The sequence below is a fragment of the Elephas maximus genome, chromosome 2, assembly GCF_024166365.1.
Source record: "Elephas maximus indicus isolate mEleMax1 chromosome 2, mEleMax1 primary haplotype, whole genome shotgun sequence".
Taxonomy (NCBI): domain Eukaryota; kingdom Metazoa; phylum Chordata; class Mammalia; order Proboscidea; family Elephantidae; genus Elephas; species Elephas maximus.
This window is the reverse complement of record NC_064820.1, coordinates 78,078,198-78,104,556: the sequence shown is the minus strand read 5'-3', so window position 1 is coordinate 78,104,556 and position 26,359 is coordinate 78,078,198. Positions and strand designations below refer to the sequence as shown.

The 26,359-nt window shown below is 40.4% G+C and overlaps 1 protein-coding gene across 4 annotated transcripts in view; it reads right to left on the bottom strand.

The window, feature by feature from the left end:
- The window catches only part of ARHGEF28 (Rho guanine nucleotide exchange factor 28), a 391,051-nt gene that overhangs the window by 149,937 nt on the left and 214,755 nt on the right, over positions 1-26,359 (bottom strand). For 3 of the 4 annotated variants that reach the window (XM_049865615.1, XM_049865633.1, XM_049865625.1), the window contains exon 9: positions 25,929-25,989. In XM_049865615.1, coding sequence (XP_049721572.1) covers positions 25,929-25,989 — 61 coding nt within the window. Of the gene's footprint in view, positions 1-2,037; positions 3,262-25,928; positions 25,990-26,359 lie in introns of those variants that run through there. The other variant, XM_049865642.1, reaches the window with a different exon arrangement.

Sequence of the window (26,359 nt, the reverse complement as noted above, 5' to 3'; positions counted from 1 at the left end):
GAGAACTGGTACATGAAGTTCTCAATGTACCAGAACAAATAATACCCAGTGACTTAGTGTAGTGCCCCTCTCAGGAGTAATTTAAATGCTTTTTTAAACTTATTATCTGGAAATATTTTCAAATTTACAGAAAACTGAAAGAGTAAGAATAGCATAAAGAACACTACATCCCCCTTACCCAGATTTACCTGTTGTTAACAGTTCATTCCTCTTTCCATCTGTGTACTAGCTTGCCTTCACCTGCACACGCTTGTGCTCTTGTGTATATGTTTTTTTTCTGAACCACTTAATAATAAGTTGCATATATCATGGTCCTTTATCCCTAAATAGGAAGTATTTAAATTTTAAAACAAAACAGCAGAAAAATAGTATGTTGAATATAATTTTTTTAAATCCCTAATGATAGGATTTCCAGGATAGTAGCTGAGCAGCATGAAAGATTTGTTCGGCTGACTTTCCACCACTCCTAGATGGTCAACTCCTTTTATTCATGAGGTTGGCCTTGATTCCAGCCAAAGAATAAATGAACAACTCTATTTTATTTTAGGAGGGAAAAAGACCCTTAAGGTATCCAGGATGACAACTGCTGGAGTCCATTCTCCTCTGGGGAAAGCAGAGGCTGGCCAATAAGTAGGAAATTCTGCTGTATACAATAGGTCTTTTCCCAAAGGACAATGCTGCAGGCACAACCTGCTTTCAAAGACACCGCTTCTGCTTGTAAGCTCATAAAAATGTTCCTGTTCTCCTTGCATTAAAAATATAAGCACAGAAGCCTCTGCACAAAACAAAAGATGGGAAGGGCTACTCACGACCTTTCTTGTTAAACCTCAGAAGACAACAGTCACCACCTGCTAAGCCTCAGCTGCAAATGGTGCAACCGTATTCCTGGAGGCACCTCAGCTGCACTTATAAGACCAACTTGTTCCTTGGTTTCCAAGATCTGCACTACAAGAGTGGAGTATACGTAAGGGGGAATAAACCCGTTGCCATCCAGTCAATTCTGACTCATAGCGACCCTATAGTATAGAGAACTGCCCCCACAGAGTTTCCAAAGAGCACCTGGTGGATTTGAACTGCCGACCTTTTGGTTAGCGGCCATAGCACTTAACCACTAAGCCACCAGGGTTTCCATAAGGGGGAATAAGTGACGTAAAACTTTTCGTTAGCAGCCGTAGTTCACAACCACTGCGCCACCAGGGCACTGCACCTAAATGGTTCTCCTTTCTTTACCAGTGAAGGATTTTGCATACATAATAATTATTGCTGTTGTTGTTGTTAGGTGCCATCAAGTTGATTCCAACTCTTAGCGATCCTATGTACAACAGAAAGAAACTCTGCCCAGTCCTGCACCATCCATACAATCGTTTCTATGTTTGAGCCCCTTGTTGCAGCAATTGTGTCAATCCATCTCCTTGAGGTTCTTCCTCTTTTTGTTGACCTCTGCACATGGTAATTACTGTTAATAAACTTTTCTGATATATGATTGTATACCCCTGGAGATATACAGCCTTTCTTGTTGAAAGTAATTTTTTTAAATCTGTTCCTTATAACACCTATAAAATCAGTAAAATTGTATAAAACAGATAGAACAATTAGATGCAAAACATTTTTAAAAATTAAGCCATACTTGAAAACTAAAACACAAAAGAAGCAGAAACTGGGTGTTGAACGCATGCGTAGTGCCCTGCAAATCCCACACCCACTGGACTTGTTTAAATCAACAAGACTCTTTATTGTCAAGGTAACTCCAAGGTAACTGATTAAGTGAACCCAAAACACTGACCGTGTACTAAACTTCCATTTTTTAAGAGAATTGCACATGCATAATATAACACAAAGTTAGATTCAAAGTGAAGGGAAAATAAGGTGAATGAGTAGGTTTACCTCAGAAGTCTGTATATATAGTTTTATAAAGACATGTATAAGCATGTACTTCATCAGACAACAGCGGCAAAGAAATAAGGAAAAAAAAAAGTAAGAATACGAAGAGGTCTGGCTTGTCTCCTCTGGGGGAAAATAAAAAATACTGTGATCTACCTTGTTTCAATGCCCTTCGTCGAATCTTCACTTTGGGAAAGGAAGGCCAGGAGTAGTTAAAAGGTGAGTCCGAGTCAGAATCCATCTTTGTGTTTTGGTGAAATCAACAGATTAAACAGCAGCAACTCAGGAAGAACTCTGGGCGTCCCAGCCAGGAGGCAAATCTCCCCGTGTGATGTAAAAGGAAGGAATGAGGCTGGATGAAATAACTCGTGAACACCGAGGAGGGAGAGGCAATAAATGTTTTGCTTCCTTCAGGCGTTCAGGCATGTAGCCGGAGAAGGAGGCTGTAAATATTAAAGCCAAACTAGGGAAGAAGAAGAGGGAGAGAGAGGGAGCTAAGCATCGGGCTGATACATCGCAGTCCAGTTATTCAAAAGGTCATTGGGAGCAAATGAATCATTAACTCCCCTCTCCTGCTTGCTGGAACTGGAAATGAAGAAGGAAGGTAACTGGGAATTGAAAGAAAGCCGCCTGTGATTCGAGAAAAGCCTCCAAATGCAGACGCTTGTTTTCCTCTGGAGCTAGAGTACAGTTTCCCAGAAAAGCCACCCTTGTGCAGTGTTAGATAAAGGTTGAGGTTTATGCGTGTGGACAGCCAGAAAGCGTGATACACTGGCAAATAAAGGCCTTCATCCTCGGGGTAGGACTCTTTCCATAACAATCTATTCTTTCAGCAGCTTTTAGGATCTAAGAGCCAAAACAGCTCTGATAATTTATTTAACCATCCATCAGGTCTCCCCATCTTTTTAACCCTGGCGTGGCAGAAGCTTTAACTCTAATACAAAATTATACTCCCCTCATTAGATTCATGCAGTCATCTACTACTGTTTAGCACAACGGCAGCATTTTTCTTAATGTGTCACCATTTGGCAGACAATCATAAAGATTTGGGCGCCTTTATGGCTCTGATCTAAACTTTACGCCCATCTCAATAGAGCTAGTGACTAATTTACCACAAACCATCAGCTCTTGCCCAGTCTCCCTGAACAACTCTGGGTAATTAGCATTCAGTAGGGGCCCATTACTACCTCCTTCACAAACTGTGATCAAACGGACTTCCCTGCTCCCTGTAGGCACACACATAAACGTGCCCCAATAAGCTCAAGCACAGCAGCCAACATCTGTGGGAGAAAAAGCAAATCCGAGTCTCACAGGAAAGTATCTTTTTGGCATTTCTTTTCACGGTAGTGACATAGTAAGAAGTATTATGTTTTTGAGGTTGACTGATAAAAAAAAAAAAAAAAAAAAATGACTGATAGCCAAGTAAAATAAAGGAGAGTGGGAACAATACAAGGATCCATTCCACTCTGCAGATTTGTGTCTTAATTAACATTCATCTCTTTACTGCAATTATTCTCCCAAATTGCTGGCATTATTGTGCCATGCTGTGTAAGGAAACAGAGGCCTACCCTGCTCTGTCACAGGGTCTGATTGGGCAGGGGTCGGGGGAGGGGGACAGATAAAAGGGGAGAAAGGGGAAAACCTACTTAATTGCAAATGCAAGCCAAAATTAGAATTACATAAATCACTACTGTCTTTTTGCATGGTTTGCTACATAAATAAAACATACGATTAGAATGAAATACAATCAGAATATACTTGCAAGCATTGCAACTACGTGAAAATAAACATTAATACATTTTCTATTTTGTAGCCTTATTTAAGAAATTAATACATATTTTTTTAATTAAAAAAAAAACCAAACCCATTGCCGTTGAGTCGATTCTGACTCATAGTGATCCTATAGGACAGACTAGAACTGCTCCATAGGGTTTCCAAGCAGTGGCTGGTGGATTCGAACTGCCAACCTTTCATTAGCAGCTGAGCTCTTAACCACTGCGCCACCAGGGCTTTTTGTCTTTCAATCGGCTGGGTGCAAATATAAGAATAAATTACTCCCAACACTTACAGCAAGTATGAGTTTTAGTTCATGTGATTCTTTAATAACAAAATGCACAAAACACTTCTGCATGGGTGCTTCTATTCATTCTCAGTTTTAGGGTCTAGAACAGTACCTGGCTGATCAGAGATAGGCATTTGCTGAATGAATGAATGAATTAGACTATTAGATCAGCCTGCAGGTGAAGAACCTTTCCATGACAGCTGTAGTAGTTTAGTATCCACTGGTTAAAAACATTTAACTTGACAAAAATGCTACAAGGACTCTTATAAAGTGTGTAAATATATTTGCATTTTATTCATCATAATAGCCTCTACATACATTTGAAAGAAGAACAGTAGTTATGGGTCGGGAAAGCCTATTCCTCCCTGAGGTGTGGGTAGATCCACCTCCATGTCTGCAGGCCAAAAGAATGGAACTCCGCCAATGCAGACAGTCACAAAACTGAAATCAAAGTGTTGGATCAAGAGATATTATCTTTCTTCCAGCTCTCCTCCTAAAGGGTCCTTAATGTGCAAAAATTTCAAAGAGATTAAAAATACTAAAATCCTCACCTTGAATTGGTGATGGTTTTTATAGCTCTTTGCTTTACTATAGATGTAGAGACACTACACTTAAAATATTTTCCTGGCACTATGGGAAAAAAGATGACAAGCTTTTGAGTATATTGTTGTTGTTGTCATTAGGTGCCGTCAAGTCGGTTGCTACCCTACACATAACAGAACAAAACACTGCCCAGTACTGTGCCATCCTCACAATTGTTGCTATGCTTGAGGCCACTGTCACAGCCACTGGGTCAATCCATCCCGTTGAAGGTCTTCCTCTTTTTCGCTGACCCTCTACTTTACCAAGCATTATATGTCCTTCTCCAGTGACTGATCCCTCCTGATAACACGTCCAAAGTATGTGAGATATAGTTTTACTAACCTTGCTTCTAAAGAGCATTCTGGTTGTACTTCTTCAAAGACAGATTTGTTCATTCTTTTAGCAGTTCATGGTATATTCAATATTCCTCTCCGACACTACAATTCAAAGGTGTCAATTCTTCTTTGGTCTTCCTTATTCATTGTCCAGCTTTTGTATGTATACGTGGCAACTGAAACACCATGGCTGGGGTCAGGCCCACCTTAGTCCTTAAGGTGACACCTTTGCGTTTCAACACTTTAAAGAGATCTCTTGCAACTGATTTGTCCTGCGTGTTTTGATTTCTTCACTGTTTCTATGGGTGTTGATTGTGGATCCAACTAAAATGAAATCTTTGACAACTTCAATCTTTTCTCCGTTTATCATGATGTTGCTCATTGGTCCACTTGTGAGGACTTTTGTTTTCTTTATGTTTAGGTGTAATCCATACTGAAGGCTGTGGTCTTTGATCTTCATCAGTAAGTGCTTCGAGTCCTCTTCACTTTCAGCAAGCGAGGTTGTGTTATCTGCATAATGCAGGTTGTTAATGAGTCTTCCTCCAATCCTGATGCCCCGTTCTTCTTCATATAGTCCAGCTTCTCAGATTATTTGTTCAGCATACAGATCGAATAGGTATGGTGAAAGGATACAACCTTGGCATGCACCTTTCCTGGCTCTAAACCACTCAATATCCCCTTATTCTGTTCAAACAACTGCCTCTTGATCCATGTACAGATTCCTCATGAGCACAATTAAGTGTTCTGGAATTTCCATTCTTCAAAATGTTATCCATAATTTGTTATGATCCACACAGATGAATACCTTTGCATAGTCAATAAAACACAGGTAAACATCTTTCTGGTATTCTCTGTTTTCAGCCAGAATCCATCAGACATAGCAATGATATCCCTCATTTCATGTCCTTTTCTGTTTCCGGCTTGAATATCTGGCAGTCCCCTGTCAATATACTGCTGCAGTCACTTTTGAATGATCTTCAGCAAAATTTTGCTTGCATGTGATATTAATGATATTGTTCGATAATTTTCACATTTGGTTGGATCACCTTTCTATAGGCATAAATATGGATCTCTTCCAGTCGGTTGTCCAGGTAGCAGTCTTCCAAATGTCTTGGCATAGATGAGTGAGCACTTCTAGCGCTATACCTGTTTGTTGAAACATCTCAATTGGTATTCCGTCAATTCCCAGAACCTTGTTTTTGCCAATGCCTTCAAAGCACCTTGGACTTCTTCCTTCAGTACCATTGTTTCCTGATCATATGTTACCTCCTGAAATGGTTGAATGATGTTGACCAATTTTTTTTGGTATAGTGACTCTGTGCATTGCTTCCATCTTCTTTTGATGCTTCCTGCGTCATTTAATATTTTCCACATAGAATTCTTCACCATTGCAACTCGAGGCTTGAATTTTTTCTTCAGTTCATTTAGCCTGAGAAATGCTGATCATGTTCTTCCCTTTTGGTTTTCTATCTCCAGCTCTTTGCCCATGTCATTATAATACTTTACTGTCTTCTCGAGCTGCCCTTTGAAATCTTTTATTCAGCTCTTTTACTGCATCATTCTTTCCTTTTGCTATAGCTACTCGACGTTCAAGAGCAAGCTTCAGAGTCTCTTCTGACAACCATTTAGATCTTTTCTTTCTCTCCTGTCTTTTTAATGATCTCTTGCTTTCTTCACGTATGATATTCTTGATGTCATTCCACAACTCATCTGGTCTTCGGTCATTAGTGTTCAATGAGTCAAATCAATTCTTGAGATGGTCTCTAAATTCAGGTGGGATGTACTCAAGATCATACTTTGGCTGTCATGGACTTGTTCTAATTTTCCTCAGTTTCAATTTGAACTTGCATATGAGTAATTCATGGTCTGATTCAGGGTCGGCCCCTGGTTGTGTTCTGACTGATGATATTGAGGTTTTCCATTGTCTCTTTCCACATGGTGAGTCCATGTGTATAGTCACCATTCACGTTGGTGAAAAAAAGTATTTGCAATGAAGAAGTCATTGGTCTTGCAAAATTCTATCACGGGATCTCCAGCATTGTTCAATCACCAAGGCCATATTTTCCGATGACTGATCCCTCTTCTTTGTTTCCAGCTTTCTCATTCCAATCACCAGGAATTATCAGTGCTTCCTGATTGCATGTTCGATCAATTTCAGACTGCAGAAGTTGGTAGAAAATTTCAGTTTCTTCATCTTTGGCCTTAGTAGTTGGTGTATAAACTTGAATAATAGTTATATTAACTGGTCTTCCTTGTAGGCATATGGATATTATCCTATCACTGACAGTATTGTACTTCAAGATAGAACTTGAAATGTTCTTTCTGACAATGGATACAATGCTATTTCTCTCCAAGTTGTCATTCCCGGCATAGTTGACCATATATGATTGTCTGATTCAGAATGGCCAATACCAGGCCATTTCAGCTCACTAATGTCTAGGATATTGATCTTTATGTGTTCCATTTCATTTCTGACAATTTCCAATTTTCCTAGATTCATACTTCATATGTTCCAGGTTCTGATTATTAATAGATGTTTGCAGCTCTTTCTTCTCATTTTGGGTCATGCCACATCAGCAAATGAAGGTCCCAAAAGTTTGACTCCATCCATGTCACTAAAGTTGACTCTATTTTGAGGGGGCAGCTCTTCCCCAGTCATATTCTGAGTGCCTTCCAACCTGGGGGGCTCATCTTCTTGCACTATATCAGACAATATTTCACTGCTATTATTCATAAGGTTTTCACTGGCTAATTCTTTTCAGAAATAGACCACTGTGTCCTTCTTCCTAGTCTGTTTTAGTGTGGAAGCTCAGCTGAAATTTGTCTGCCATGGGTGACCCTGTTGGTGTTTGAATACCAGTGGCATAGCTTCGAGCATCACAGCAACATACAAGCCCCCACAGTATGACAAACTGACAGACATGTGGGGGTTTGAGTATATTACAAACAGAATAAAAGCAACTTATTTGCCAAGTTGGTCAGAATGTGACATAGTGTCAGCAAGGCTGCAACTATAGACAGCAGAGTCTAAGGTTGAATTTATCGGAGGTCATCAGCATGAGGGAAGGGGAAGCAATTGTTAATTTAACATGCAAATGATGAGACTCCCACTCCAGAATCTCTAAAGGTGGCCCAGAAATCTGCAGTTAGAACAAGAACTTCCCTATCCCAGGCAATTCTCATGCCCAGTGTAGGTTTAAAGTCACTTAACTAGGGGATAGATAAATCCCAGGTCAATAAGTTCCTGGAGCCGGGCTGCATCGGTGACAGATCTAAAGAACCATCCATGACAGATCAAAATCACTTCAGGACCATAGAGACAAAGAGTCATGAAAGATCTTTGTATAATACATTTTTAGGGGTTGATACATCAGATAAATATCGCTCTGATTTTTCCCAAAAGCTTGATCTTTGTGGACCAATTAAATATCAATTGGCTATTGATAAAGAAATTATTCTGACTATAAAAATACTCCAGATAACAAGAGACTCCCCGATGTCCTCATTTGCTTTACTATTTATCAACATTTTTTTAAAGAATGAAATGATTTCCACTAACAACCATACACAGTTCAGTTTACATGTGAAATAGGAAATACTGTGATTGCACAGTCCTTTTTATTTTTAGACCAGCTCCATTTCCTGCTCACAAAGGAATTTTCCTGAATGTGGGTCATTTAGCTTCCTTGTCTTCTACAGTAATTTTTTTTTTCCATTTTGTCAATATTATTCCACTTAAATTAATTCAAGTTATTTACATAGCTTTCATATTGTTTGTTAATTTCTTTGCTTTCTCTGACTGGCTGATTGTAATTATAGTTCACAGAACTCAAGGCTACCTTCTCACCAGATATCATACAACCATTACAATGTAAAAGTGTGAATGGCTTCATGACTAAATCAGTTGTCCTCTAGTCAGTTCTGACTGATGGCAACTCCATGTGTGTCAGAGTAGAACTGTGCTCCAGAGGGTTTCCAGTGGCTGATTTTTCTGAAGTGGATAACCAGGCCTCTTTTCTGAGGCACTGCTAAGTGAACTTGAACCTCCAACCTTTGGCTTAGCTGCTGAGTGTGTGAACCGTGTACACCACCCAGAGACTTCTTAAGTAGAAAATCCTTTATTTAAAAAATAACCTCCATGAGCACAGCACAGATGCTGCTGCCTTGAAGTTTCAGCTTTCCAGAACACCCATATAGGAAGGGAACTTTCCTTGACCAACTTCATCTAGACTTTGATAAAATTAAGCCTTGTAAGAGGAGTTTTTTATATTTTGATTTGAATTATAATATTTGTACAGTTTTCTTATCCACCAATGGGATAAAAAATTCCTTGAGGGCAAGTGCTGTGTCTTACTCATATTTTTAAGGAGCCCAATCCAAAAAGAAAATCATGGGCTCAAACTGAGATTCTGTCACTGATTTACTTAGTAGACTTAACCAAGTCATTCACACTTTCTGAGCCTCAGTTTTCTCATATAAAATGGGGTAATAATATCTAACTTCAAAGGGTTATTATGAGGGTCAGAGGAGATTATCACAGTAAAAAAGTTAACATTAGTAAATTTTCAATAATTTTTAGTTAAAATATTAAGTGTAAATAAAGTTTCCCTTTTATTATTGTATTTTCTTCTACAGTGTTGACACTGAAGTGTCTGCACTATAAACACTATGCTTTCTTTGGAACCCTGGTGACTCAGTGGTTAAGAGCTAACCAAAAGGTTGGCAGTTCGAATCCACCAGCTGCTCCTTGGAAACCCTACAGAGGACATTTCTACTCTGTCCTATAGGGTCGCTATGAATCCAAATTGACTCAACAGCAATGGGTATACTTTCTTTACCTCAGGATTAATGGCTTGATTTTCAAAACTGAGACATGACCATGTACATGGGAGCTCTGAGAAAATCTCATCAAAACTTTAAAGGAAGAGAGGCAGGGCCAAGATAGTGGACTAGTCAGACGAGTCCTGTGGTCCCTCTTACAACAAAGTCCTGAAAAAACAAGTGAATCGATTATATGTGACAATTTAGGAGCCCTGAACATCAAAGGCAAAGTTGAGGAATCAGACTGAGCAGCAGGGGAGGGAGAGACGGTTCAGAAGCAATGAGGAGTTGCCAGACCTGACCCAGCGGGAACTGGCACCCTTCAGGCTGGGATCAGATGGCGCCAGCGGTGAGGCAAATAGTGGCATTCGGGACTCATTTTCCACATTGGAAGAGACTGAGCAGCAGAGAGTCTACCCATGCCTCCAGAATCAGTGAAACTGATGCTCAATCAGCAAAAGATGAGTACATTCATTTAACCTGCTGCACAGATCAAAAATCGCCCCTTTGGGAAAAACCTCTCTCCCACTTACCGGCCCCCTTCCTGCTCTGTACCGGGTCCAGGCCAGCTTCAGAGAGTGCCGCGACCAGAAGTAGGACCCATAGTGCTCCCTGAGCCATTCTCCCGGCCTTGGAGAGAGAACAAATTAACAAACAGGGAAAAAATAATCTGCTGGCTCCCCTAAGCTGGGAACTCAGGGCAGAAACAGCTCCTTTGCCTAGGCACAGGCATAACGGGTCCACGGACCGAATGCCTTTCATCCCTGCACATACTTGTGTAGGCCCATTTCAACAGCATAGGCCTTTATTAGCATTGTACAACAGGGTACATACCTGAAGTCTAATTTCAACTGTTTCAGCTACATGGTTGAGAGGTAAGTTCGTGATGTTTGACACCACTCTGCCTATTAAGCAGGGTCCTCGCCTACCCACATTAGGGGCCTGAGGACTGGTTGCTCCACTCACACCACCTAGCCACCTGCAACCGGGGTCCAATAAAAAGTGGTGCCTCCCAGTCCTTACAGCCAACAGCATTGGGTGCCCACAGTCTGGCTGCAAAACCCACCCACATATGCACTCTAGGGAACAGGGACACAGTTTCCTCACAGACACACAGGAATGGCTGTCAGCCACCTGCCTTGCTCAGCACATGATCCCCTACTGCAGCCAGATACCTGTACCTACACCAATCACCCCTGCCTGTCTAGGACTGTGGGTGAGAGCCTGTACCACAGACTTGGTAATCAACTACCTGAACACCTGACTGAACCCATACAAGAAAAGTAAATGGACCCCTGGGCTCACATACCTAATAACAGCTCTAACAACCTGGTGATAGGACATTAGAGCTTCAGAGGCACCAATATTCAAGCTAGCTCACACAAGGAGCCTATCTGGGCATATCAAAACAAAACAAGAAGCTAGGACACAGTAAGCAAACATAAAATAAATAAATACAATAAGTTATAGATGGCTTGGAGACAACGGTCAGTATCAAATCACATAAGGGGGCAGACCATAAGGGCTTCAGCAAGGTCCTAAAATAAAGAATCGAGAAATCTTCTGGATGAAGAGAATTTCCTGGAACTACCAGAGGTAGAATACAAAAGATTAATATACAGAACTCTTCAAGAGATCAGGAGGGAGATCAGGCAAAACACAGAACAACAGAAGCACACAGACACAACAACAGAGGAACTTAAGAAGATTAGAGAAGAGCATAATGACAAATTTAACAGGCTGCAAGAATCTATAGAGAGACAGCAAACAGAAATCCAGAAGATTAAGAATAAAATTTCAGAATTAGACAACTCAATAGAAAGTCATAGGAGCAGAATTGAGGCAATGGAAATCAGAATTAGTGAGACTGAAGATAAAGCACTCAGCACCAACACATTTGAGGAAAAATCAGATAAAAGAATTTAAAAAAATGAAGAAAACCTAAGAATTACGTGGGACTCTATCAAAAGGAATTACCTACGAGTGACTGGAGTACTAGAACAGAGGGGGATAACAGAAAGTACAGAGAGAATTGTTGAAGATTTGTTGGCAGAAAACTTCCCTGATACCCTGAAAGATGAGACGATATCTATCCAAGATGCTCATTGAACTCCACACGAGGTAGATCGCAAAAGAAAGTCACCAAGACATATTATGATCAAACTTGCCAAAACCAAAGATAAAGAGAGAATTATAAGAGCAGCGAGGGATAAACGAAAAGTCATCTACAGAGGAGAGTCAGTAAGACTAAGCTCGGACTACTCAGGAGAAACCATGCAGGCAAAAAGGCAATGGGATGACATATATAAAGCCTTGAAGGAAAAAAATGCCAGCCAAGAATTACATATCCAGCAAAGCTGTCTCTCAAATATGCTGGTGAAATTAGGACATTTCCAGATAAACAGAAGTTTAGGGAATTTGCAAAAACCAAACCAAAATTATAAGAAATACCAAAGGGAGTCCTCTGGCTAGAAAATCAATAACACCAGACAACAACCCAAGACTAGAACAGAAGACAGAGCAACGAGATATCAACCCAGATAGGGAAATCACAAAAATTAATCAAAGCTAAAACACTCAAAATAGGGAAACACAGATGTCATTACGTAAAAGGTAACAATATTAAAACAAAAAAGAGGAACTAAAAAATGTAGTCATAGACCTTTTTATGGAAAGGATGTCAAGGCGATATAAAGCAATAAAAGATTGGTTTAAACTTAGAAAAACAGGGGTAAATATTAAGATAATCACAAAGGAAACTAACAATCCTACACGTCAAAATAAAAGACTCTGAAGGAAGCAGAGGAGGGTTTGCTTTGTCCCTCCGTTCCAATTTTTTGGCCACCAAAGACCACAGTCTTTAACACTCTAACCAAAGACCACAGTCTTTAACACTCTAACACCATTTGTGGAAAGTCATAAAAAGTACAGACAAGACGGGGCAAGACCTCTGATGCCAGGACAAGCCTTTCCTGAGTAACTTCAGCCAGGACAGCTACAAGTCAAATGCGTGCTGGATCACATGCAGCTGTAGGTGAAAACTAGGCATGGTCAAAATCGTCCTCAAAAATCCCTTAAGAAGGCACCATATCATCTCTCAGCAAGTCTAACACAAGCTGTTCTTGTTTGTTAGAGCTACTAATCTGTTTCTTTGGTTGGGCACCAGATGTAATGGTTGGCTTTCATTTAAAGGCCATGTTATACAGAAAATGAGCATCTTTAAAGGCAAGGCTCATATCTACGCACCAAGATGCTCTCACTATGAGAAGCAGGAAAAATCAAAGCCACTGGTTTAGAATATCACACTCACATCTCCAGTGTCACGTTCACTCAGTGACACACATACACTCAGAGTAAAATGATACATGGAGACACTCCAAGTCTTAAACTATTTTTTTACCCTATCTCCCCTATTTTTTTTTTTTGCAGAGCTCATAAAACTGAATTTGCATAAAACAGACCAGAGTAGGGAGCATGCTGCAATCACTGCTGTCATAATTAGAATTCTATGACGTGAACGTACATGATACCACATTACTTAAAAAATAAGAATCATTTTGATTCCTTATCTGCCTTTATTACCTTTATTTATTTGAGCAAAAAATCCACATGCCTCCTCAAAGGTTCTTACATGCTCCCATGTATCACCCTATTTTCCAGGGGGAAGGAGGGATGAATACAACCGAGAAGCCCAACAAGATGAAATTATTTGTATTATGCTTTATCTACTTGTAATAAGAAGAAAAGAAGATACAGGGAGTCACTGGCTTACAACGTATTCTAGTTACTACAAATCTCACTTACAACCGTCTTTTTTTTTTGCACATTCTCGGTAATATGCTCTACATACAGTGTTGCAGTGCATAATTTGCTAATGGTCTCATTCTCAGATGTTCAAGTTATGATTTACTGTTTATAAGGACACCGATAATAAAAGGCAGTAATAATGAAAACTAAAAAGAGAGGTATTCGACTTATGTCAGAAGCATCTTATACCACGGAGTCATCAGAAAGGAGCCCGTCATAAGTCAGTAGAGGACTACCTGTACCCAAAACACCTCAGGGCCAAAAAATAATAGATTTCCTGACTGAGGCAACATGTTAGAGGAATGTGTTATCGAAGCCCCGCCAATGTTTGGTATTTCTGTGGATACAAGGTCTACTTAAACAATTCTCTTAAGGGAAAAAACAATACAGACTTATTTTTGTTTTGAACATTGAACATCCTGGGTATAACCTGAAAGGGAAGAATTAGGACACATTTGCTAAGTTGTTCTGAATAATAAATTAAGAGGAATTTATTTTGGAGTGGCAGCTTTGGATAGTGGATGTGAAGGGTCCTGAAAGTGAGGGAAATGAGGACATGAGCCATGAGTCTGCACAGAGAAAGGGTAAGAGGGGTAGGAAAGCAGCTTAAGGAGAAATTACTCCTAGTAGGAAGAGCCAAGGGACATAAGTAAAACACTACCTAAGGTTACATTTTAAATTGTTTCTGATAATTTCCGATTCCAGTAAGTTCCCAGACTTTCAGAAAAAGTTTCCTACGTGCCATAGGCTTATTCAGACTTATTTTTTTAATCAGTTTTCAAAATTCAAAGTTCAACTTCATATTACTTATACTTTTATATGGTCAGTCACATGTAAATAAGTTAACTATGAGGTATCAACTGAGCAAAGAAATTAGTTTTAACATAAACTTTGAACTATTAATTTCATAGCTCTGAAGCTAAAACTCACAAGAAATGCAACTGATAACCTTGGCTTGAAGAAAAAAAAAAGTAGGCACATGTTGTATATTTTCTGCCCCAGTGTAAAAACAGCTTGGGGGCACTGTCTGACCTCCTCCAACCCCACAAGGGGGAAAAAGAATCAAGATCAATAGTGCAAGGCTGACTCCCATGAGGCAGAAGCCAGACAAGCCTCCTCTCTCCTCCATCTTTACTAGTTCTGACACCACCCGTCTTTCACAAAGCACTCTCTACTTCTCTGCTAGGTTTGATAATTCATTGCAATGGCCACACAGAACTCAATGACCATACTCAATTATGGGGTTTATCAGGGAAGTAATAGTTACAATTCAGGCTCAGGAACACTCAGGATATAGTTCTTCCATCAGGATAGCCCTTTCCAGCCATGCTCACAGGCACACCTCTCCCTGGCCCTTAGTCCCTGCCCGAAGGCACTCAGCTTTCTCTCTCAGTGGGCTGGGAAGCCCACTACACCGGCTCCCTCCTGCTCGTCTCTTCTGCTTTGGTGGTAGTGGGCTCTTCCTCTCTGCTCTGGAATTGACTCTCTTTTAAGGCAAAACTGACCAATCCCTTTGGTAGGCCACAATTACCCTATCACACAATCACCCGGGTGGGAGTTACAAGACCATGGCTCGGAAGGCCATACAAATGTAATTAATCGCATGGCACCCGGTCCTAGAACCAGCCATTTCTCCAAGGAGCTCTAGCTCCTTTTACTGGAAAATCATGTGAGGAACCAAGATCCAGGCTTGCTGCCACTGGGGTGTTGTTAATTCTAGGCCCTTTCAACTGACAGAGCAAGCAAATATATGTGTGTATGCTAACTCATGTATTGTTGTTGCTAGGGCTGTCAAGTCGGTTCCGACTTAAAGGGACCCTTTGTACAACAGAATGAAATACTACCCAGTCCTGCACCATCCTCACAATTGTTGCTATGCTCAGGTCCATTGTTGCAGCCACTGAGTCAATCCATCTTGTTGAGGGTCTTCCACTTTTTCACTGACCCTCTACTTTACCAAGTATGATGTCCTTCTCCAGGGACTAATCCCTCCTGATAATGCGTTCAATGTATGTGAGATATAGTATGTAATACGCATAAACCAAAGGAAAAAAAAAAAACCTCATTGCCGTTGAGTCAATTCCGACTCATAGCAACCCTATAAGACAGAGTAGAACTGCCCCATAGAGTTTCCAAGGAGCACCTGGTGGACTCAAACTGCTGACCTTTTGGTTAGCAGCCCCATAGCTCTTAACCACTACGCCACCAGGGTTTCCATAATATGTATATATATGTAATATGTATACATGCATATATTTAAATATTTCTATACATAACCATGTGTATCTATCCTAAGCAAAACATGAGTTCATACTGTTATCTACAACTCGAATCTATTAGCACTTGGATCATTCTAGCTTCCTCCCCTGGCTTATCTGTAAACTCTCCAACTGTGAGAAATCTGGCACCCATCAGCTGTCATCCATTTACTTAATTGTTCAATTCCAGGATACATGTATAGTAGTATCAGAATTGTTAACCCATACCTCCATGGGAAACTACATTATCAACTAGATGACAGTGCTTATGTACAGTTTCTTTTGCCTTTCGTCTTACAGAATCCACTCTTTTCCAAAGTTACTTAAGTCTGCACCCTTTCCCCCAATTCCCTTTAGTGAGGTTGTTTCACACATTAGTAATACAGTTAAGATTGTTTTGTGACATTCTGAATTCTATCCCGAGATCCCCTAAACTCCTAAATGATTTTTTTTTAATTTGCATACACTAAGTTTGGATATTTGTGCTGTAAAGTTCAATAGTTTTTGACAAATGCATGGTGTTATCAGTTACAGTATCACACAGAGCAATCGCATTACCCTAAAATAAAACCCACAATGATGGGAGAATGTACGAAGGACACAGGAGTCAACTGAGCGAGCCAACTGCCGAAGCTAGAACAATTTGAACAAAATAAAGTAGTACTGGATTGTTACTCAAAGTATAAAATATTCATGAGTCCATACTGATATATATAAATGACTGAATAAATAAATAAATGGTATCCCTCCTTACATAAGAATTTCAAATAATTCCTGTGGATGCTTTACCCTCAAAGGAGTATGTATGTAACTCCCCACTCCATAAGTGTGAGCTGCACACAGTGACTTCCTTCCAAAGAATACTGTATGGAAAGGAGAGGGGAAAGTAACTTTACAGTGGAGAAACCTAACAAACATTACCTCAGCCAGGTAATTACGGTTAACATCAGTAGTGATAACTCATGTTGGTAAGTGTGTGCCCTTAATATGATGTGATGAAAATGGCATTTTACCCCAGTTTAATCATGGGGAAAACATCAGACAAACTCCATTCATTCATTCCTAATGTTGAAAACTCATACTCACAGCAACATAGTAGGACACGGTAAAAGTGCCCCCATAGAGTTGCCAAAGCTGTAACTCTTTACAGACGCAGACTGCCACATCCTTCTCCCATGCAGTGGCTGGTGGGTTCAAATTGCGGAACTTTTGGTTTAGCAGCAGAGCGCTTAACCACTGTACTACCAGGGTGCTAAGTCAGAGCAGACTCAGTAACAATGAATTTGGTTTGTTTTTTGGTAATGTTTAAAAATGATTACTCTTTAAGGGTTTAATCACCTCACTTAGGTTCAAGTAGATGGGCAGGTTTTCAACAAGTTTTTTTCAAGTTTTTCACATTTCATATCAGATCTACGAGGATATCAATGGTGATAACCAGTGAAAGTTCTCAAAGCTAATACAAATGAGCTTCCATTAATTCCTTTTGTAGTCTGTTGAGATAAAAACAGAACTGTATTTCTACAATTCGAAAATACTGAAAACCCAGCAAGTCAGGGGTGACTTCAGCAGAGCTGGGCTCCCTCAAGGATCTATGACAGTGGTCCTCAATCTTGGCTGCATCTGGGAATCACCTAGGGGAGCTTTTAGAACTCCTGATGCCCAGGCTATACTCCAGACCAATGAAATCAAACTCCCCTGGGATGGGGCCAGCATCAGAATTTTTTAAGCTCCATGGTCATTCCCATGTGCAGGCAGGTTTCAGAACCATAGAATAACCAAATGCTTAGATTAGCAACTCCTAATCTTAACCAATTTTTATTTTGCTGTATTTTTTTTTAAAACATTTGTGAGCAAATGATAGAACACTGGACCCATCATTATGCCAGACAGTGACCTAGATTTTGGACTTAAAATTTAACACAATGTTTTTAATAATTAGAGAAGAACTCAGTGTGATAGAATATAACCTCCAGTAAGGCTTTAGGTTTCTTCATGTTTCCTAGGCTTACAGTGTCTATTAACATTAAAAATCTCAAAATTCTTTCTTTTAATTTTTGGGATAAAAGTCTGTCAATAAATACTCCAAATGTCTAATTTAAAGAAAAGGTTCTATTCTTGTTCCACAAGGAGACTTTTATCCAAACAATGAAGCCACAAATAAATATAAAAGCAGAACACTCGTGATAAGCGAACCAAACTGAGCTTATAACACTCAGCAGAATTCCAATAAGTCAGCACTTTTCTCCATCAAAAACAATTTTTAAAACCTCACCAACCACAATAAGAAAGTTTAACTGGTGTGAACAAAAGGAATAACATTTGAGAAAAAATTTATTCAAGTAACTTGGCATTCCCAGTGATCTTCTTGGGATATTTCTCCACCCCCAGTCCCCTTTACTTAAAAACCAAATCACTGGTAAGTTTTAGTTTGTGGTGGAGGGGTGACCAAAAAAAGAGAGAGAGAGGGAAGAAAAAAAAAAAAGAAGAAGAATCTACAGCCCCCTCTATAGCTTAGGGCACAGAGCAAGATCTGCCAAAAATTTGGCTTGAAAGCTTCTTATTTTTCAGAAGGATAAGAGCTCTGCTAAGTTTCCCTCCCTACATCCTTTTTTTTCTTTTATTTTCTTTCATGTTAAAGTAACATTCTTGAGATTTCGACACAGATACACATGTGTTGATAAATAACAGCAAACAGAGCCAGTAAGGTCCCTGGGTAGCAGAAACTGTTTGTATTGTGCTGCTAACCAAAAGGTTGGTGGTTCGAACACACCCAGCAGAACCATGGAAGAAAAGACCTGATGACCTGGTTCAGTAAAGATTACAGCCAAGAAAATCCTATGGTGCAGTTCTACTCTATAACACATAGAGTTACCATGAGACTTAACCAACTAGGACACAAGACAACAACAACAGAGAGGACCAGCTTCCACTCACCTGGGCACTAGATGTTAAGATTCTGTGCTTAAAATTCTGTTTGGAACCATCTCGAACTTTTATTTTCACCGGGGCCTTAAAATTGCTGTTTTATAAGCTTTTATAGTCCATAACAATCCCATTTCCAAACTTTCAGTTAGTATGAGAAGAAAATTAAGACCAAACTAATTAGTTCTCCTTATTTGGTTATTTGCCAAATTATCACAACTGAGTGCACCATCACTGCCCAGCTCACTGCTGAAATCCATGGGCTTGTTCTTCTACCAGATACATACCCAAATGGAGATCTTGAGAAAATATACTACACCTAACATTCTGTTGAGGAGGTAGTGGTGGTTTAGTGGTAGAATTCTTGGTTCAATTCCCGGCCAATGCGCCTCAAACACAGCCACCACCCGTCTGTCAAGTGGAGACCTGCATGTTGCTATGATACTGAATAGGTTTCAGTGGAACTTCTAAACTAAGACAGACTAGGAAGAAAGGCCTAGCAAGCTACTTCCAAAAATCTGCCAATGAAAACCCTATGGATCATGTTGGTCCCATCCAAACCCATCATGAGGATGCTGCAGGACAAAGCAGTATTTCATTCTGTTGTGCACAGGGTCACCATGAGTGAGGGCCAACGTGACAGTATTAACAACCACCACAACAACAATCTGCTCTAGAGTGATTATTTCTTTGGCTCTTCCAATCATTTTCTACCAGTTTCCCTTTGCTGATATTTTCCCCAAACTTCCTGTCTGTGGGCTTTGTTTCTCCCTCTTGGGTGCCCCTACGGTCACGAAAGGGCTGTGTCTTCTGCATGGGGCAATCTGAAACACCTCACATCCTGCTGTTTGTTTCTGTCTGTTTCTACTTCCTTCTCTTCCCAGTTGGCCGGAATAGTTTTTCTTGGTGTTGAGTGTCCTGCTGCATTCCAGCTTTGGATTAGTGGTCATCTGTCTCCCCGGTGCACACCCTATTCCCAGTCCCAACACCTGCCAAGAAGTGTTCTTTTTCTTAAGTGTAAGTAACCAACAATAGTAGGAATGAAGCGACCCAAAGTATTGAAGAATAACTGCAATTCGAGCCTCGCCTATGCTGACCAGGTCACTCTATAAAATTAACAATATAGATTACAAACAGGGTTTTTGTTTTGTTTTTTGTTTGTTTAGTCTGGCTGATAAATACTTGTGGTGAGAATTTATGGCATTTTTCCTTTCTTCTTATACAAGCAAGCGATGTTGTTTGTAGAAAAATGAACTGTATTATTTTAAGCTATCTCTAAAAGAGTTCTCACTTATGGTATATAATGCTAAATGAAGAAAACATGACACAAAATCCTATTGTCTACATGATCACAACTATGTAAAAAATACTGGTAGAAAATACACCAAAATTTAATAGTAGCTGTCTTTGGGTGGTAGGATTATAGGGATTTTTTTTTTCTCTTTTATCTGCTCTTCGTAGAATTTCTAATTTTTTTTACTATGAGCATTTATTTCTATAATTATAAAAGATCATGTTAATTTATGTTTTTAAATTGTTTAGCAAAATGTTCTTTGAAAAATCTTCTCTGGCACTTGTGCCAAGCCCACTCTCTGCCAGCCAGACCTGAATACCAGACACAGCATGGCTTCATGCTCAGAGCTTCCAGGTATGGAAACTCCCCAAGCATGGAGGATGATGCCAGCCAGTTCCAACACCACCTCCCCCGGTGTCGCTCTCTCCCTCCCTACCACCTTCCCTTATGGGGGAAAGTTAAGACATGCTCACATATTGCTTGTTTTGACCCGTCAGTGTCACTAATCCTTCATTTTTCCATTCAAAACATCATATGATATACAGCGTTAGCGAGGTAAATTTCAAATAATCTTTAGTCTGATGCAAATCATGGCTAATAAATCATTGCAGGAAAATCAGTTTCAGTATGAGTATCATTCAATCTGACCTGTTACAACCACTGTACTCACACTCTTGAACATCACTTGCTGAGAAAGCAGGAGTGTCACCTTCCAGAAGTCTTCTACAATCCACTTGAGTCACTGGCATGCTTGCTTCACAGTCCTCCAGTACAAACTTAACTTACAACTAACTGGAAATCTTAATTTGTAACCAAAACCACACTGTTTTATTTTTTCAGATTCAACCTTCTAAAAGTAGAGTTTGTCAGCAATAAAAACAAAGGACCGATCAAGTTATAAAAAGCCATGGAGGAGGAGGAAAACGCAGAACAAAATTTCAAATTCTCATGGAATCCAGACTTTCTGAATCCATGGAGGCTGGATTAACCCCCAAAACTATTGCCCTGAGAAAATCTTTAAACCTTAAACCAAAAATATTCCCAGAAGTCTTCTTTAAACCAAACAACGGTTTAGCTTAACTAGTAAAGGAATGTCTGCCTTGAGCACTACGTTCTTTTAAGGACTATCTATATGGAATCAACTTGACAACAGCAACTGAAAAATTCGATAGAAAACTTAGGGGGAAGTGAGTTTGTCAATGGGGCAGAACAATTCAGAAAAGGAGGGTGAGAACGGCTGCACAACTAGAAGAAAGTAATCAATGTCGCCGAATCGTACATGTAGAGATTGGTGAATTGGTGAATGTTCTGCTGTGTGTATCTCAACAACAATTAAAATAAATTTTAAAAAATGACATGGAGGAATCTCAAAAGCATATCACTAAGTGTAAGAAGCCAATCTGAAAAGCTACATACTATATGATTCCAACCAAATATGACATTCTGGAAAAGGCAAAACTATACACACAGTAAAAAGATACGTGGTTGCCAGGGGAAGGGAGAAAGGAGAAGGATGAATAGGAGGAGCACGGGGCATTTTAAGGGCAGTGTAACTATTCTGTGTGATATTGTAAAGGTGGATATATGACATTATGCATTTGTCAAAACCCATACAACTGTACAACACAAACAGCAAATCCTGATGTAAACTATGGACTATTAATGTATCAATATTGGTTCATGAATTGTTACAAATATACCACACTAATACAAGAAGCTAATAATACTGACAATACTAATAATAGGAGAAACTGTGTGCAGGAGAGGCTCCTGGGTAGGACAAACGGTTAAGTGCTCTGCTACTAACTGAAAGGTTGGTGGTTCAAATCCACCCAGAGGTGCCTTGGAAGAATACCCTGGTGATCTACTTCTGAAAGATCACAGCCATTGAAAACCCTATGGAATGCAATTCTCCTGTAAAACAGACGAGGTTACCATGAGTCAGAATTGACTTGACAGCAACTGGCGGTGGTGATGGGATGCACAGGAGGAAGAGGGAGTATATGCGTACTCTAAGTACTTTCTGCACAATTTCTCTGTAAATACAAAACTGCTCTGAAAAATAAAAAGCATTAAAAAATTTTTTTGCAGGACAGTGAGAAATCAAGTCATTCACAGTTTTGCTGATTCAGCTTTGCTGATTTCAACCATCTTTGTTTGCAACTGAGATTCCAAAAAGGCAGCTGAGGCTTACCCATCCCATTGCATAGCTCATAGGTTATCCACTTGTTCCTAAGAGATGTTATTTCCTTTATCCTTGGCACAGCATTTGCTGCTGCCTATCATTGGTCTTAACTCTGCTTACAGTTTCGGTATCATTTCTTAATCACATTTATTTGAGCCAAAAGGACCCTTTCTTTCTTCTTACATTCTGTATTGAACTATTTCATTTACTGTCTCTTCTATTTCCTCTATTCAATTTGCCTAGAATATAAGGAATCCCACCCTCCACTGTGACAGCAAATGCCAGGTCCTTACAGCATCCACAGCAAGCAGGTCATCCTAGGCTCAACAAAAACGTTACCTTACTGTTTCACTCCTTGAGGCGGTTCTAGGCTACCAGCTTGGATGAGCTTGCCAGCTTTTACCTATCAGAGACATTATTCTTCCAATCAATGGTCATTTTCAGTGTATATTCAGTACATAGACTAACGGCCAGTGTGATTCTTGATGTCCTCAGGGATCGGTAGGAATAACACAAAGGGAACTTCCCCTGGTTCTCCCCTGTTCAACATAATAAAATTAAAAATGCAATTTCTCAGTTATGCTAGTTACTTACTCAGTACACATCTGGGCTAGAGACTCCACATTGGACAGCACAGGTATAGAATAATTCCACCATCACAGAAAGTTCTATTGGACAGCACCGATGTAGTTTATGAGGCCACAAGAACCACACATCATGCCATTTAGAATAATACAAGTCAGCAAAGACTTACATCTCTATCCCACATACTTTTATCAGCATTTCCTCAAAGACTGGGCAGAATATAAAACCCACCCAAAAAAAAAATCCCCAAATCCATTGCCATCAAGTCGATTCCAACTCATAGTGACTGTGTAGGACAGAGTAGAACTGCCCCATAGGGTTTCTAAGAGGAACTGGTGGATTCGAACTGCTGACCTTTTGGTTAGCCAGTGTAGCTCTTAACCACTATACCACCAGGGTTCCAAGGCAGAATATTAAAAAAAAAAAAAAAAAAAAAAATTTGGCGGGGGGGTTTCCGAGGCAGAATATAGGCACATATAAAACAAAATAGTTTTTAAGCAGTCTTGGGGAGCAGCCGACTCCAGCTTATCATCCATCTGACCACTGCTCACTGCTTGCTGCCCCCTTCCTGTCTCAGAACGTTCTTCAAATATCTATTATTGTTTTGTTTGCATAAAGGCAAGAGACTTTTCAACCCAAAGAGTTTAAATTAACAAAAAAGCAAATGTTAGCAAAAGAAACTATTATCCATGACCTTTCTCACAAATCACCGGATTAAGGTCATGTACATGTTTGTCTCTCTCAAATGTTTCATTCCAACCCACCTCACACGCAATGATGTTATTGGCAAAGCACTCAGATTAGGTAAGGCTACCACAATTCCCTAACACATGCCTCCTTACCCAGTAAGGCACTGAGAATGGAGTGAGTTTTTAAAGTCTAAAATTAAAATAATCCTACCATTTAATATTTTTAACAGCCAACACTCCTCCCCCACCAGCAATTTGTCTTGGTAAACATTCTTCAAAGCTAACATTCCTAGGAGTATGATGCAATTTATAGATGAGACATCCTGTATGCGTAAGAGCTATCTATGCTCCGAGCTTCCGTGGCCCTCGACAGCCATCTACATGGAGACGTTTGCTTTAATTCCTCCCTTCCTCTTCTCCCTTTCTGGAAGTCAATTATTACTCTTATCTTATACAGCAGAAACATTATAGGTGTGTGTATTGTTTGGTACAGGTCAAAGTCTCCATTCGAAGTTCAGTAGCACCTCATGCAAGGAGACCCATGCAGAAAGACCCAGCAAACCACCTCTGGCTCTTGGCCAAGCTACTAGTTACACAGTCAACCGACACAGCGGGTGTTTCCTCCTTGCCTGGCTTTATACTTCGTGATTTCTGAACTGCTATAACTTCTCTGTGGTGTGTCTGCCAAACATGCCAACAACACTCTCATGGCCTCCCAAGAGCTCCCTGTACAATCAGGCCTCCGCAGGCCCATCTACCTTCACTATTAAACTCACTCAGGGCATTGCCTTGATTTTTCTTAATTTCACAACAGCCTGAGCACTTGGCTGCCATTGTCTCCCTCCCACCCCCCGCAACTCGTAGAACTGCTCCAACCATCTGCGCTTTCCAGATGTGTAAGCTGCCTCTGCTTCACTGAGCCTAAAGAAATCAACTGAGAAGGTTCGCTGCTTATTGGCTTCCGGTTTAGCAGCCACAGAGGTCTTCACAAATCACCCAGGTGCCACCCAAGATTTCTCCTGATAGTCCAGCCTATGTCTTCAAACCCCTGAACAGCTTCATCACCCTCTGTTGTTATTGTTGCTTGCTGTCATTGACTCAGGCCCCCAATTCACGGTGACCTCATGTACAACAAGATGGGACCGTTTTGATCCACAGGATTTTCACTGGCTGATTTTCAGAAGTAGATTGCCAGGCTTTCTCGCTAGTCCGTCTTAGTCTGAAAGCTCCAGGGAAACCTGTTCAGCATCACAGACACACAAATGCCTCCACTGACAGGCAGGCGGTGGCTGTACCTGAGGTACATTGGATGAGAATCAAACCCAGGTTTCCTGAATGGAAGAGAATTCTACTACTGAACCACGACTTCCCTCTTCATCAGGCTTTAAACCAAAAACCAAATCTGTTGCCATCATATCAATTCCAATTCACAGCAACCCTAAAGGACAGAGTAGACTGCCCCATAGGATTTCCAAGGCTATAAATCTTTATGGAAGCCAACCGCCACATCTTTCTCTCATGGAACAGCCGGTGGGTTAGAACCCCTGACCTTATGGCTAGCAGCTGAGTGCTTAACCACTGCGCCACCAGGGCTCTCTCATCAGGCTCTAACCCATTGCTGTCGAGTCAATTCCAACTCATAGTGACCCTATAGGACAGAGTAGAACCGCTCCATAAAGTTACCAAGGTGTGACTGGTGGATTCAAACTGCCAACCTTTTGGTGAGCAGCTGAGCTCTTAACTACTGCGTCCCTAAGGCATCACTCACCAGGCTCTACACATCTCTAAATAACTCAAGGGAAAAGTGTGGGGCCTTGAAGAAATAGAAAATGCATAGGGAGACTATTTAGGGAGGTGCCCTTAGGGAGTTGTGAACTAGAACACTTGTGATCAGACAAGCATCCCCAGGTCCAAGTGAGGAAATACCTTGACCTTGGCAACAAAGCTCCTGGTTTCTTTGAAAGGACACCCACATCAGACCCAAGCCCTAGGACAAGCACCTGGTCTTTTCCTGAGGGCAATGAGTAGCTCGCATAGGCTCAGCTTCAAGAGGCCCCCACTGGGTATCAAACTGGGACAGTAGGAAGCTCAGGGATTGTGGAACCAGGCAGAACAAAGTTAAGAGTCTCCATTGCTCCACTTACTCTGCACCAGCGGCCTCAGTTGCTTCACCTGAAACTGAAGCTGTGAGTACCTACTTCAAAGGAATAACAAGGTCACGCACGCCAAGACCCAGTCAGCATCTGGCTCAGGGTGAAGCTGCTCAGGAAAAGCTCTGGCTGTTCTGTTTGTTTTATTTTATGTAGTAAATGGAGACCTGGCTCCTGAAGTCATGGTATTATAACTGACACTGCAAAGGAAATGTACTTGGGTGGGCTTCAAGATATAGGCAAGATACCCAGGAAGAAATATTGCACCTTAAAATATTTCTTTTTCTTCTTATCTTCTGTATACCTGGGTCCGTGATCCCCATCAAGTGTCAGGGGAAGAAGTATTCTGTAACATACCCAAATCTAGGCTGCCCTGGTCTTCATGTTCATTCAGCTGAGCCTCCGGGATTTTGACACACTGAAAGAGATAAAGTTGGGGAGTTTCATTTTAAAAATTACATATACGCTATGCTAATGTTCATTTGTTTACTTCCGTAAACTGTAAACACAACCCTGGAAAACATCGGTAAAGACCATGAGGTGTTACATTAATTACCAACATGTAAACAGAAACTATCCTTGTACTTAATATTATTTAAGAGCTAAAAAAAAGGAAAGGATATGTCTCAAGCTGAAACATGCCTTGAAAGCTGTCCACAGGGTATTTTATTCTCAGAGCACATCTCCCAGATTTACTCCTGCAATTCCAATGCTGGTAAATACCTGCAGTTAACCAATCTTCCATTCAAATTTCTTCTGGAAAATGTATATAGTCATCTTGCATATAC